General features: G+C 35.9%; 1 protein-coding gene across 5 annotated transcripts in view; it reads left to right on the forward strand.

Annotated features, from left to right (window-relative positions):
- CLTC (clathrin heavy chain) overlaps nucleotides 1–13,330 on the forward strand; it is a 65,680-nt gene that overhangs the window by 23,799 nt on the left and 28,551 nt on the right. For all 5 annotated transcript variants that reach the window (XM_082371953.1, XM_082371955.1, XM_082371951.1 and 2 more), the window contains exons 5-14: nucleotides 1,460–1,573; nucleotides 1,998–2,171; nucleotides 5,019–5,216; nucleotides 5,960–6,160; nucleotides 8,587–8,739; nucleotides 9,231–9,353; nucleotides 10,189–10,326; nucleotides 10,568–10,732; nucleotides 10,875–11,055; nucleotides 12,492–12,655. In XM_082371953.1, coding sequence (XP_082228079.1) covers nucleotides 1,460–1,573; nucleotides 1,998–2,171; nucleotides 5,019–5,216; nucleotides 5,960–6,160; nucleotides 8,587–8,739; nucleotides 9,231–9,353; nucleotides 10,189–10,326; nucleotides 10,568–10,732; nucleotides 10,875–11,055; nucleotides 12,492–12,655 — 1,611 coding nt within the window. The remainder of the gene's footprint in view (nucleotides 1–1,459; nucleotides 1,574–1,997; nucleotides 2,172–5,018; nucleotides 5,217–5,959; nucleotides 6,161–8,586; nucleotides 8,740–9,230; nucleotides 9,354–10,188; nucleotides 10,327–10,567; nucleotides 10,733–10,874; nucleotides 11,056–12,491; nucleotides 12,656–13,330) is intronic.

Consider the following 13,330-nt stretch of genomic DNA (forward strand, 5'->3'; position numbering starts at 1 on the left):
GGTGACTAGATAGAATGTGGACCACAATTTCAGTACCATTGCCTTAAATCAGAGCTTCTCAACGCTGACTATACATTGAAATCACCTGGACAAATTGAAGTACTTTGTAGGGTTCTTAGTTTCAGACAACAGAAACAGGGTGTGGTTGATCAGAGCATAAAAAATTGAATGAAAGGATAGTGGATAGTTTTCAATAGCTAGGAAGGTTAAGAACCAAGCTTGGAAAATTAGGAGGAATAAGGGAGAATGGGCAGCAGCCAAAAGTCCTGACACAGAACTCTGCAGGCCTGCTGCTGCTATGATTGTACCACAGTTAGCACTGCTGCCCCTGGAAACTCAGTTTGACTGCTTTTCTCATTGCCATAGCAGAATCTCTGAAGTCTTAATATTTTTCCATGCTAAGTAGTTTTTAAAAATCAAGATAGAGATTGCCTAAAATATGGTAATCGATAGCCTTTAAGCTGGATGGCTAGTCATCCTAATTAAGGATGAGACCACCCTAATAACTTTCATGTGGTTATATATCTTGGAAACGGAATTATTTATTGTTTTAGTCCATTCCTGACATGACTAAGCAAAATATATAATACTCTTTCATTGACATTATTTGCTTTCTCTTGCCTCGCTCACTGATGTGAAGCATCGGACATTTTAAATCAGAATGTTCTCATCCAAATTTGTGAGGTGCATGTGATGAGAGCAACAGCTCAGCTTAAGTGCATACTTATCTGTGTTTAGAGCAGGTGTGGGCAGAGAAGAATTCAACAACTTAAGTTAGATTTCTATTTGGAAAAACTAAATTATAATCAAAAGCCCTTTTGTGGGTATTGTTTTACCATTCTTAATTTAAAGTAGATTGAGGTGTGATTGAGCTATTCAACCGACTTTTTAAAATTTTTGTCTTGAAATAATACATATTATTCATAGGAAGCTGCAAAGACAGTACAGAGAGATCCCATGCCCTTTACCTAGTTTACCCCAACGGTTACATAGCGATGTAGTACAGTAGATAAACCAGAAGTTGGCATTGGTTCAATTGTATAATTGTGTCATTTTATCATGAATAGATTCAAGATACATACTATTCCATCACCACAAAGATTTCCCTCTTGCTACCCCTTTATAGTCACAACCACTTACCTCTCCCTCACCATCTTTAACCCCTGAAAATCACTAATTTACTCTCCATTACTAGAATTTTGTCTCTTCAAGAATGCTGTGTAAATAGAATCATCTAGTATGTGATCTTCTGAGAGTGCCCTTTTTTTGTGTGTTCCCACTGGGCATTGTGTCCATGAACATTCATTTTATTACTGAGGAGTTCCATGGTATGGTTGTACCATATAGTTTAATGTTCACCGATCATAGGACATTTTGGTTGTTTTTAGTTTGGGGCTACAAATAAAGCTGCTATGATCCTTTTAGCATTTGATCATAAGTTTTACTTTCTTTTGAACAGTTACATATCATTGAAGTTGGCACACCACCTACAGGGAACCAACCCTTTCCAAAGAAGGCAGTGGATGTTTTCTTTCCTCCAGAAGCACAAAATGACTTTCCTGTTGCAATGCAGGTACTTTAAGCAAAACAAATGAACTTAAAATCTCTCCTCTTAACACAATTAATTCAAAAACTACAACTGATAGTCAGTATAATTTAAGTGGTGCCTTTACTCAAAAATAGTTTGTTAGTGAAACTTTGTAAAGTAATACTCTTTCTTTAATGTAATATATAAATTGGGTTATCCCAGGTTGTTCAAAATGATGTTTTTCTCTTTTATATAATTTATTAATATTCTTGTGTTTTATGTAAGAACTTGGGATATCCCATATTTGAATTTGCTGTAAAAATGAGGAAGCCATAAATACTAGCTTTTAATTTTTCATATAAGCCTCTTGTCAAAGTTCTAGAATTTCACCATCTCTAAAATGGAATTGGACTAAATTTTCTGTTTATAGATTCATTATTTTACTGAAGCGTTGATTTTCTTTATACAGATCAGTGAAAAGCATGACGTAGTATTCTTGATTACTAAGTATGGTTATATCCACCTGTATGATCTTGAGACTGGTACCTGCATCTACATGAATAGAATCAGTGGAGAAACAATCTTTGTCACTGCACCTCATGAAGCCACAGCTGGAATAATTGGAGTAAACAGAAAGGGACAAGTAAGGAAACCTTGAAAATTAAATTAAGTGATAAAATAAAATAGCACTTATTAGTGTTAGCTTTTTTCAAAAAGTAAAGGGTAACTTTGGATGTCAGAAAATAATATATACCTAAAAATGCAGAAGCATATGATAACAGTCTCTCTTTAACACTGTCTCAGAGAGAGAAACTATTTGGCATACAGTATAGCCACCTAGGATTGTGTGTGTGTCTCTGTTATCAAGAGAAGTAACTCTTCATGCAAAGAAACTAATAGGGTCACATTTGATAGACTGTACTTTTTCTTTTGGCTGCACCTCGCGGCTTGTGGGATCTTAGGTACCTGTCCAGGGATTGAAGCCGGACCCCAGCAGTGAAAGCGCCGAGTCCTAACCACTAGACCAACAGGGAATTCCCAGATTGTATACTTTTTATAGGGGTTTTCTTCCTATGATCTCTCTAAGACAAATTATCAACTACAAAGAAAAGAATTCTTTTTACATCTTTTTCCCTACCTCTTTAATTATTACTAAATGTTTAATGTTGGAAGGTGATATGTTACAGTAGCTATGATATGTTCAGTGGGGGTATTTGAAAAGTTATCCAATTAGGGAGTATATTAGCTGTTCTGAATTTGTCACATTTGACATACCTCCTCATACCACCTAACACAAGTGATCCTTTTTCTGTGTTTTAGTGTTTTAATGTAATTTAAAATATTATACCAGGAGGTATCTTTTTCCCTAAAAAAAAATGGTTAAATTTTCAAAAGCAGTACTGTTACTGGCCTTGCCTTTTACTAGTTTTCCTCCAAGTTAGTATTTTTCCTAGATGGTAAGCAAAAGAAGTAGATAGGTTTTTTCTCCTTTATTCTATTAATATCCAGAAAATGGTATGTATATGAAGAGAGAAATACTTTAGAGAAAGAGAGTCTTTCCCTATTTACCCATCCCCTCCCTCAATTCCACACCTGCTTAGGTGCTTCTGCTCTGTGTCCCTAGATCTTAGGTAGCCCTCTTCATGGCACTCACCACAATGAATTACGGTTGTTTCAGTCACTATTCTCCCTTAGGAAAGGGGCTCTTCTTTGTTTAATTGTATTTCTACACCAGTCAGTGTCTGGCACAAAAGCTACTTTAAAAATTTAGTAGCGTTCATTTATTCAGTTGCATGTGTCTCTCTTGGAAAAATCAAGAATGAATGGGTCTTTTGGTGAACTAGGTTAGTGATAATTTTATAATGATAAATTTGTTAAGCCAGAGACTACTGTTTTTTAGGGTTTTTTTGGAGACTATTATTTGAACTAAAGTATCTTGCATAATTTTACCATATGTATTTAATATTCATAACTTTAATTCTGGGAACTTATTGATTGTTTTCCTCCCCTTCCCCCCCACAAATTTTCTGTGCCAGCTGCTTTGAATAAGAAGATGAATGTTTACAGTAACCTTTAGGCTTCAAGGCTTTACTCTTTTGATCAGAGCCAACTATAGCTGGACCTATGCCCTGAAGGAATGAGTGTGTGGTTTCTGTTGGTTGAAAAATCAAAAGTGATCAAGATGAGATTGTTGCGAATATCTAGCTTACATTCTGAACTTGATAGAACTGAGTACTTTAGAAGGTACAGGAACCTTCTTTGTCCCCTGTAGATCTTAAGTACTGGTTTCTAAAAATCTGCTGGTACAGTCTAAAAATAGGATAAAGATGAAACTATGGTTTGGTGTTTGGGGAAGACTACAGAAAGTATAGTTAGAAGCGGGTTTGTTCATCTCCCTTATTTTTCCTAGGAGGTAAGTATTAAATTAAAGATGGGTGGAATGCAAATAACTATAAAGAAAGTAATTCTTCCTTTTTTTAAAAGGTGTGTCTTAATATGGAGTAGAGTGACACGTTGCAGATATAGGATGGCCTAAGCTTTTGGCGATGGGGGTCAGATCTGTAGAAATGAAAGAATTTCGGAGGTTAAAATTTTTTCACTTTCCTCAAAAGGAATAATAGAACGGGCAAATAGATGTTACCTATCTGTTTTGTTATTGAGTTCTCATTTCTTTAACAAATATTAAGCATTTACTTCATGCTAAACACTGCCTGGTGCTAATAATACAAGTAAACAAAGATAAGTCCCTTTCCTCATGTGGAATAGTGACTGAGAAACACTTAGATGAGAAATAATAGTACGAGAACTGCTGTTGGGGGTAATATAAGTAGTTTACTGGGATGTATACCAGCTCCGGTGTTGGGGAGAGCAGTGGATGCATAGTGAAGGGCTCCCTTTCTCTTTGGCAACTGACAGGAATTCAGCTTTTAAGCAGTGTTCTGTGACTTATTAGGACTGAAGGTAGGTAATTGTTCTTTAAAAAGAAGCAATTAGAAGTTCCTCTTCACTGGTGCCACATTTATTAAGCACCTACTGTATACCTTGTGGTATATAAGGTGCCTGAGGATTCAGTGGTCCTCCCCTTATTGAGTATATAATCTGGACTCTGGGAATGTAAATGTAATTAAAATTACTGAAAAATACTAGAGTTAGAAAGAATGTACCTTAAACTTCTTCCAGGTGAACTCATACCATGTTAAGAATGAATGAATGGTAGCAAAGCAGTTAGAGTTTGAACAGTATGAAGTGGGGAGTTATTTATATTATAAGATGGCCATATTTTAGGAACCCGCAAATAGCTTAGTACCCTTTAGTCTTCTCTTTTCTGCCCTCTTTTTTTTCTTTTTTCTTTTTTTTTAATGGCAATAAGAAAGCAGCTGTCACAGTTTTATTACCTTTGTGACTCAGTAGTCATCAGCTCTAAATGGATTTGGTGTCACTGATACTCACATGAACACATTGCAGCTATTCATTAGATCTTAAATTGCAGGTTCTCTCAGTATGTGTGGAAGAAGAAAACATAATTCCTTATATCACCAATGTCCTACAAAATCCTGATTTGGCCCTGAGAATGGCTGTACGTAACAACTTGGCTGGTGCTGAAGAACTCTTTGCCAGGAAATTTAATGCTCTTTTTGCCCAGGGGAATTACTCAGAGGCAGCAAAGGTGGCTGCTAATGCACCAAAGGTAAATAGTTATGAAAGTGAAGTTGCCATGATTGGATTAATGCTAATATGCTCTATTTCTAATACTGTTAGAACTGGAACCAGCTTTCCACAGAGAAACTAATCTTTTTTAGGATATGTTTTCCAGTAGAATGAGTTACTTGTCAGTACCTCTAGATTTAATTACTTTTCTGTGCTCTAGATTTGGTTAGCTTTTTAAAACTCAGGATGTCAGAATGATATATAGATCTAACAAGCTCTGATTTACATAGATGTAATACTGTTTAGTTACTCAGTTGTTATACTGTTTGATCTTATCTGTGATAGCTACTGATTTTATTTCTAAGAGTTGAAGATTAAACAGATCCTGTTCAATTTATGGTAGGAAGAGTTGTCTGAAATTGAGCTGAATTTATCCTCATCACCTTTGTATTATGTTGAACTGAATTAACACCTTACTCCCTGACCAGTGTAATGAAATTTCCACTTAACCTAATGTGAACCTGGAATAATAGCTAGTTGTAACTATTGTTGTCTTACACATTGACATTATAATTAGGTTGGTATGTTCCTGATTCAGAATAATCTCATAACATTGAACCAGAAGTGTGACTGAATTTTTACTATTCAATATATTGAAGATTTGAGGTTTGGTTTTAGTAGATGGAATCATGCCTTTAAAATTGACTTAAGAGACCCATGGAGTTATTAGTGTGATGTTGGATCATCTTTAAAAGGAGTCTGTAACATTTCTGTTTCTTAAAGGGAATCCTTCGTACCCCAGACACCATCCGTCGGTTCCAGAGTGTCCCAGCTCAGCCAGGTCAAACTTCTCCCCTACTTCAGTACTTTGGAATCCTTTTGGACCAGGGCCAGCTAAACAAATATGAATCCTTAGAACTGTGTAGGCCTGTACTTCAGCAAGGGCGGAAACAGCTTTTGGAGAAATGGTTAAAAGAAGATAAGGTATATTAACTTCTGTTAACATATTTTTGCTTTGATTAAATACCATGTTAACAAGTTAAAAACATAGGCTGTGCCAGAACATCTCCATCCATTATTTATTGCTTGTAGGAATAGAACAAGAATAGACATTGCATGAGATGCATAAACTTATTTCCTTTTGAAAATGTATTTATTTTGTGGCATGTTGAGGGTAGGATATCTGTTTTAAAATGGAATCCAGGATTACTTGCTTGGTGGTTAAAACTACTAATCTGGAAGCAAATTGCTATCCTTTTGCTTTAGGAAAAGCTTAGTGTGAGATGCTTTGCGCATTCATATTTGTCAACGTATGTAACACTCATTTGGACCTAAGAATGTATTCCTTTCTCCCACATCCCACACTTGATATGTCCAGTAGTTTCAACCATACGACATCATATCTTTTCTTGTAGAACTTCCCAGGTATCAAAACTGTGATATTTGCTGCTAGTAACCGTGTTTGGGTGTGCAAGGGAAACATGTTATATAAAATGTTGGCTCGGAAATATGTTAACAAGACAGCAGGGCTGTCTAATTAGCAGTGATACAGATTCCCAAAGAGATTTCACAGAATGTTAATTGGCATTACATGAAAAAATATTTAACTTAGTTTCTTGAAATTATATAAATATAAATCTTTAAAAACTGTTGTTAACCAGCTTTCTTTACTGTAGGATTTCTCTATGCCTTTTAAATTCACTCAGTACTTACTAATTTACATAGAGTATCTAGTGGTATTATGTTTTCTGGAGCACATTATGGAAAATGTTGCTTATTTGTAAGGCAACTAACAAGTTTAAACAATCCTTTAGTGGTATTATTCCTAGAAAGAAATAGAAAGCCTTTCTCCACAAAGTGGCAATATTGAATTGTCATTTCTTATGCCAGTGTCAAGAACTGAGGTGGTACTGTTTACAGCACTCTGAGTAGTGAATAACTTTTAATGTTAGACCGTTTGGCTTTAGTGTTATGTCGGTTATATTTTTACATTACTAATTGTAAGTCCTTGTTTCTTGACCCAGCTTCTGGCAATCTTATAGGATATTGGAGGATAGTACTTCAGAGTTGGGATGCTTAGACAGGAGTCTGCTGAAGAATAGTTACTAGCCACATAGCGAGTATTTGAGGTCCGTCCTAATTGTTTAAGATAAGGGAGGGTGGGAATAGCCAAGGTAACTGAGTTGACCAATATAACAGTGTGAAAGCTTTTTGGGTATCATTACCTTTTTTGGTGAATGGTCACATAGGATTCATTTGTGGTAAAAAGGACACTGGTCAACTCTTCATTAGTTAGCGTGTTCGGTTGAGAGGTGTAGACTCTGATAGAACTTCTCATTGAATGTCAGTGATAATCATAGAAAATCAACTCTAGTATTTAAAGCAGAACTCTTGTAGAGAAGCTGCTTTCCAGATTGGGCAACTGACTAAGGCAGGCTGAATAGTACAGAGGAGGGTATCTGCATGTATACCACCTAAAAATTCTAAAATTTTTATCTGTTTGACCTCTTGAAATTAATGTCCTGCTTTATAACTTTAAATACAAAAATCAAGAAGATAATGAAGCTTAGATCCTTCAGACATACAGATTATACCCTAATTTTAGTAATGGTCTTTATGGTAAGCCTCATCTGGCTCCTTGAATATCAGATTTTCATTTGATAACATTACATTAGGAGCTGCATTATTCTTGAAAAATTAAGACCATGTGGGTCTGATATCTGAATAGTCTTAATAGTTAGAGGTGCAAGATTCTGCTTTTTAAGTATTTATATTCCTAACAAGATAATTGGTAGTATCTGTACGTGTGAAGTCTTGGTGGGTTTTTATCCTTGATTAAGTAGAATGTGTGGAGAATTCTGAGTTATTGCTGTGAATACAAAATCAAGAGTCTTGGGCTTCCCTGGTGGCGCAGTGGTTAAGAATCCGCCTGCCAATGCAGGGGACACGGGTTCGAGCCCTGGTCCGGGAAGATCCCATATGTCACGGAGCAACTAAGCCCGTGTGCCACAACTACTGAGCCTGTGCTCTAGAGCCCATGAGCCGCAACTACTGAAGCCCGTGCGCCTAGAACCCGTGCTCCGTAACAGGAGAAACCACTGCAGTGAGAAGCCCGTGCTCCACAACAAAGAGTAGCCCCCGCTCGTCGCAACTAGAGAAAGCCCGCACGCGGCAACGAAGACGCAACACAGCCAAAAATAAATAAATAAATAAATTAATTAATTAATTTTAAAAAAGAAAAATCAAGAGTCTTTATAACCACAACCCCTGCATATTTATAATACATTCTGGGACAACTGAGTAACTAAGTGCCTGTCATGTTAGTTATTATTTATAGTGGAAGTAGTGTCAATTGCTGATTTATACAACAGCTCATGGATTACTAAACAGTCTCTTTTTCCTTTGGACAGCTGGAATGCTCTGAAGAACTGGGAGACCTTGTGAAATCCGTGGACCCTACATTGGCACTTAGTGTGTACCTAAGGGCTAATGTGCCAAATAAAGTCATTCAGTGCTTTGCAGAAACAGGTCAAGTCCAGAAGATTGTTTTATATGCTAAAAAAGTGAGTTCAATGAAACAGATTCTCCACATAAATTCATTAAAACATTAAGAGAGAAATTAGCTTATAGTAACTCTCAGTGACTTTAATAGTGAATTTCCTTAACTTTTTATAATTACTTGGAAAAGTATAAAAATGCTGTTATGGCTCTCGCATATAGAATTACACTTCAAAAATGGAGACAGTTACTCTTGCATGGCTTATAGAATTTAAGCTGCTAGGGCATGTTTAACCTGTTAGAACAGATTCTTTTGGTGGTCGATGAGACTGAATAAGCCAATAATAAAAATTTATAGCTATTTGTTCAAATATGTTATCAGCAAAGTGTCTATTTGTCTTATATAAACCAAGATCAAATTGAGCATCTAAGTTAAAACTGAATTTGTATTTTCACTATTAGGTCTGTAGTAGCAAGATTCTATTGCAGAAAAAGCCTTTAAAATGATATAAAAATGGAACTTTGCAGCAGGGCTTAAGTTTTTGTCTCTTTGTAGGTTGGATATACTCCAGACTGGATCTTTCTGCTGAGAAATGTTATGCGAATCAGTCCAGATCAGGGGCAGCAGTTTGCTCAAATGTTAGTTCAGGATGAAGAACCTCTTGCTGATATCACACAGGTAAAGGAGTTAAAATGTATTTTGTAGAAGTTGATTTAAATAGAGAATGGGGGGGATCTGAGTTTAAACAACTTCGGAGAAGAAAGGGTTAACTTTTTTATTTGTAGAAATTAGAGCTGTGTTGATCTACATGGATAAACCTTAAGTACGTTACCAAAAAAAGCAAGTTGCAGAAGAGTGAACAGTCAGATACCATCTATATACAGTTCTAAAGCATGCAGAACAAATACCATCTCATTTAGAGTGGTATATGTGTTAAAAATATGAAAAATATATGGGAATAATAAAACACAAAGGGTAGCCGCTGCCACTAGGTGAAGGGAGAGGGAAGAGATGCATATATGAAGTGGGAGTCACAGACTCTTTCATTTTTATGCTTTTGTATATTTTAAATAGTTCATCAGGGAATTCCCTGGCGGTCCAGTGGTTAGGAGTCCGTGCTTCCACCACACGGGGTACGGGTTCGATCCCTGGTCGGGGAACTAAGGTCCTGCATGCCGTGTGGCGTGGCATGCATGCATGCATGCATGCATAAATCAATCATCAAAATTTTAAATCTATCAATTTATATTCTGCTATTATATAGTATCTTGAAATATTTTGTGGTTGTTTTTACTAGAACAAAAGTAACTCCAGAACACAAAAACTTACTCTTAAATTACGAGGTTATGCTGTCCAAATAATATTCTTTAAATCTGGGATTTGATCTGGCAGTGTTTTATATGTGAAGAGAGAGATAATGTTTCATTTCCTTTCATTTACATATATTGTCAACAGTATCATAAAGCAGTTTTTAAGTATCTTAAAACAATTTCCTTTGAATCTTTTTTTGCAGATTGTCGATGTGTTTATGGAATACAATCTAATTCAGCAGTGTACTGCATTCTTGCTTGATGCACTGAAGAATAATCGCCCATCTGAAGGTCCTTTACAGACAAGGTTGCTTGAGATGAACCTTATGCATGCACCTCAAGTACGTGTTTTCATGCTTTTTAGGCATGTTTCCAACACTGTTTTTGTAGTTATTCAGAGCTTCTTAGATTATTTGAAGCTACTGAGATGCCTATTCCTCGTTTTAGAAAATTCAGCTAACATTCTTTTGTACTTTCTCTCCTTTAGCAATTCACTGTTGAATCTTAATATGTAATCTGCATATGGAGTTACTGATATAAATGGAGTAGTAAAATAAACTCATCCTTTTTATGGTTTTATAGGTCGCAGATGCTATTCTAGGGAATCAGATGTTCACGCATTATGACCGGGCTCATATCGCTCAGCTGTGTGAGAAGGCTGGCCTCCTGCAGCGTGCATTAGAACACTTCACTGACTTATATGATATAAAGCGTGCGGTTGTTCATACCCATCTTCTTAACCCTGAGGTATTTTAGGCTTTTACCTGTTAGTTATGATTAATTGGTATACGGAAAATGTGTTTGTGTTACTGAATGATAGTAATTTCATACCACCATTAGGCTTAACATTGTTTCATTTATTTATTTACTTATTTATTTTGTCCTCTAGTGGTTAGTGAATTACTTTGGGTCCTTATCAGTAGAAGACTCCCTGGAATGCCTCAGAGCCATGCTATCTGCCAATATTCGTCAGAATCTACAGATCTGTGTGCAGGTGGCTTCTAAGTATCACGAACAACTGTCCACTCAGTCTCTGATTGAACTTTTTGAATCTTTCAAGAGTTTTGAAGGTAATTAGGAGTTTGAGTTGTTTTAAATTATTTAAGGTAGCCAAGAGGGGTATTGTTATATGGACTTGTCATAGGCTATATGGACTTGTCATAGGCTGTTGGAAATTCTTTCTACAAGCTTACTTTGATGGGATATTTTAAGTCTTATTATTCAGTAACTGTTGTCAGGCATATTCTGTACCAGGTTCCAGGGACATGCAGTGAAGAAGACTGTCTGCACGGATATTTTATAGGTGAATTAAAGGCAAAATTTTAAGATACAAATATATGTAGTAGCTTTGTCATAGTTGTATAAGATGAAAATACTAATGATCAGGTATGTAATGATTGTGTTTGTATTGTCTGACTCTTAATAATGGCAAATGATTCTAGCCAAGGAAATTTTGTGACTTGTCCCTGTAGCAGGTTTTCTCAGCCTCAGCGATACAGACACATTGGGCTGGATAATTTGTTGGGTGGGGGTACATTTCTGTCTGCAGGCAGGATACTTAGCAGCATCGCTGGCTTCAGGCCACTAGATGCCAGGAGCGTCAGCTCCACCAGCTGTGACCACTAAAATGTCTCCAGACCTTGCTAAATGTCTCCTGGGAAGAAAACCGTCTTGCCCCCAGTTGAGAACCACTGTTGTGCTGAGTATTAATGTAATCACTGTTGGTGGCTTTTAGGTTCATTAGCTAAATATCTGGTCTCTACTTACCTTTTCCTCCCTCTTCTCGTAGAACTGCTCTAGACAGAAGGAATAAGCGATTCCTACTAGTTTTCTTAATTTTTTCAGTTTCTGTGTTAACTGTGCACTACATTTATACTGTTCATTCAGTACAGTAGCCACTAGCCACATGTAGCTATGTAAATTTAAAGTAATTAAAATTGAATACAATTAAAAATTTAGTTCTTCAGTCACACTAGCTACATTTCAGGTGCTCAATAGCCACGTGTGGTTAGTGGCTACTGTATTAGATAGTGTAGATATAGAATATTTGCATCATTGCAGAAAATTCTGTTGAACGGCACTGCATTAAATTCTTTTTAAGCTACTTTTGTGTATTTCCTATTAACTGCATACAGAAAAACACCTGCTATAGTGGACTTCATTTAAAATTTCTCATATGGAATATGGTATGATAATTAGCTTTGATATTAAGTAGCTGTCTCCTATTTCTCAACTACTAGAAAACATTGAATTTTCTGTTCTGTAGGGATTAAAGTACAAATCCATTTATTGAACTGATTAGTGGACTATTTAATATTCTTACTGAGCTTTTTGAGCAACCAGTTTTTATTTGGGACTATTCAGTATAACAGTGTGGTTTTCTTTTTGCTTGTTTTTTAAATTGAGGTATAATTGACATAATGTTTTTTAATTGCTTAAGCATTTTTCAGGTCTGTCGTTCTCAAAGGTACACCTGTGCTGAATTTCAATTATTTGTTTCTTTAAGGTCTTTTTTATTTTCTGGGATCCATTGTTAACTTTAGTCAGGACCCAGATGTGCACTTTAAATATATTCAGGCAGCTTGCAAGACGGGGCAGATCAAAGAAGTAGAAAGAATCTGCAGAGAAAGCAACTGCTATGATCCTGAGCGAGTCAAGAATTTTCTCAAGGTAAGAGTAATGCATTTTCTGGTTGGGTTGAAGAGCAGCAGTTCTGCAAGGGTTTGCTCACAGTTTTAAAATATTTTTTTCCCCTAAAAGTGAAATTCTTAGCATTCTCAAATTGTATGTTGAATTATTTCTTCCAAATTTAATATTCTGTGGTTTCCTTTGAAATAAGGAAGGAAATTGGTAAGTAATACTTAAGAATGACCATCTGTTTAAATGAAGAGAAAAATAACACTATCTAAGGAATTTCCTTTCTTTGACTTTAATTTTAGAAGAAAATTTTTGAAAAGTGATTGTAGATGCTCAGTGTTTTAGAATATCACTTAGGCTCTTTTTGAATATTAAGATCAGCTTGCCCTCAGTGTTATTTTAAGGGGCCTGTATTATATGCAAAGGGTTCTGTTGTGTAAAGGACATAGGTTAATATCTGTCATCGATTAGCCTAACTCTAGAAACTAAATATTAATCATGTGTAATTCATAAATTGAAGGTACAATCGAACAAAAAAACCCTCAGCTTTGTGACACGAATTTGGTTATGGAGAAGTAAGAACTGCCTGCGTTGGAATGAAGAGTAATGGTTTAAAGATTCTTAGACCTTTACAGCATACCTGAGGGCAGTTAATTTTTGTTTAATGGTTAACTTAACTTTAGCTTTATTCTCATACCTACTAATTAC

The sequence above is a fragment of the Balaenoptera borealis genome, assembly GCF_965194805.1.
Source record: "Balaenoptera borealis genome assembly, chromosome: 20".
Classification (NCBI taxonomy): Eukaryota; Metazoa; Chordata; class Mammalia; order Artiodactyla; family Balaenopteridae; genus Balaenoptera; species Balaenoptera borealis.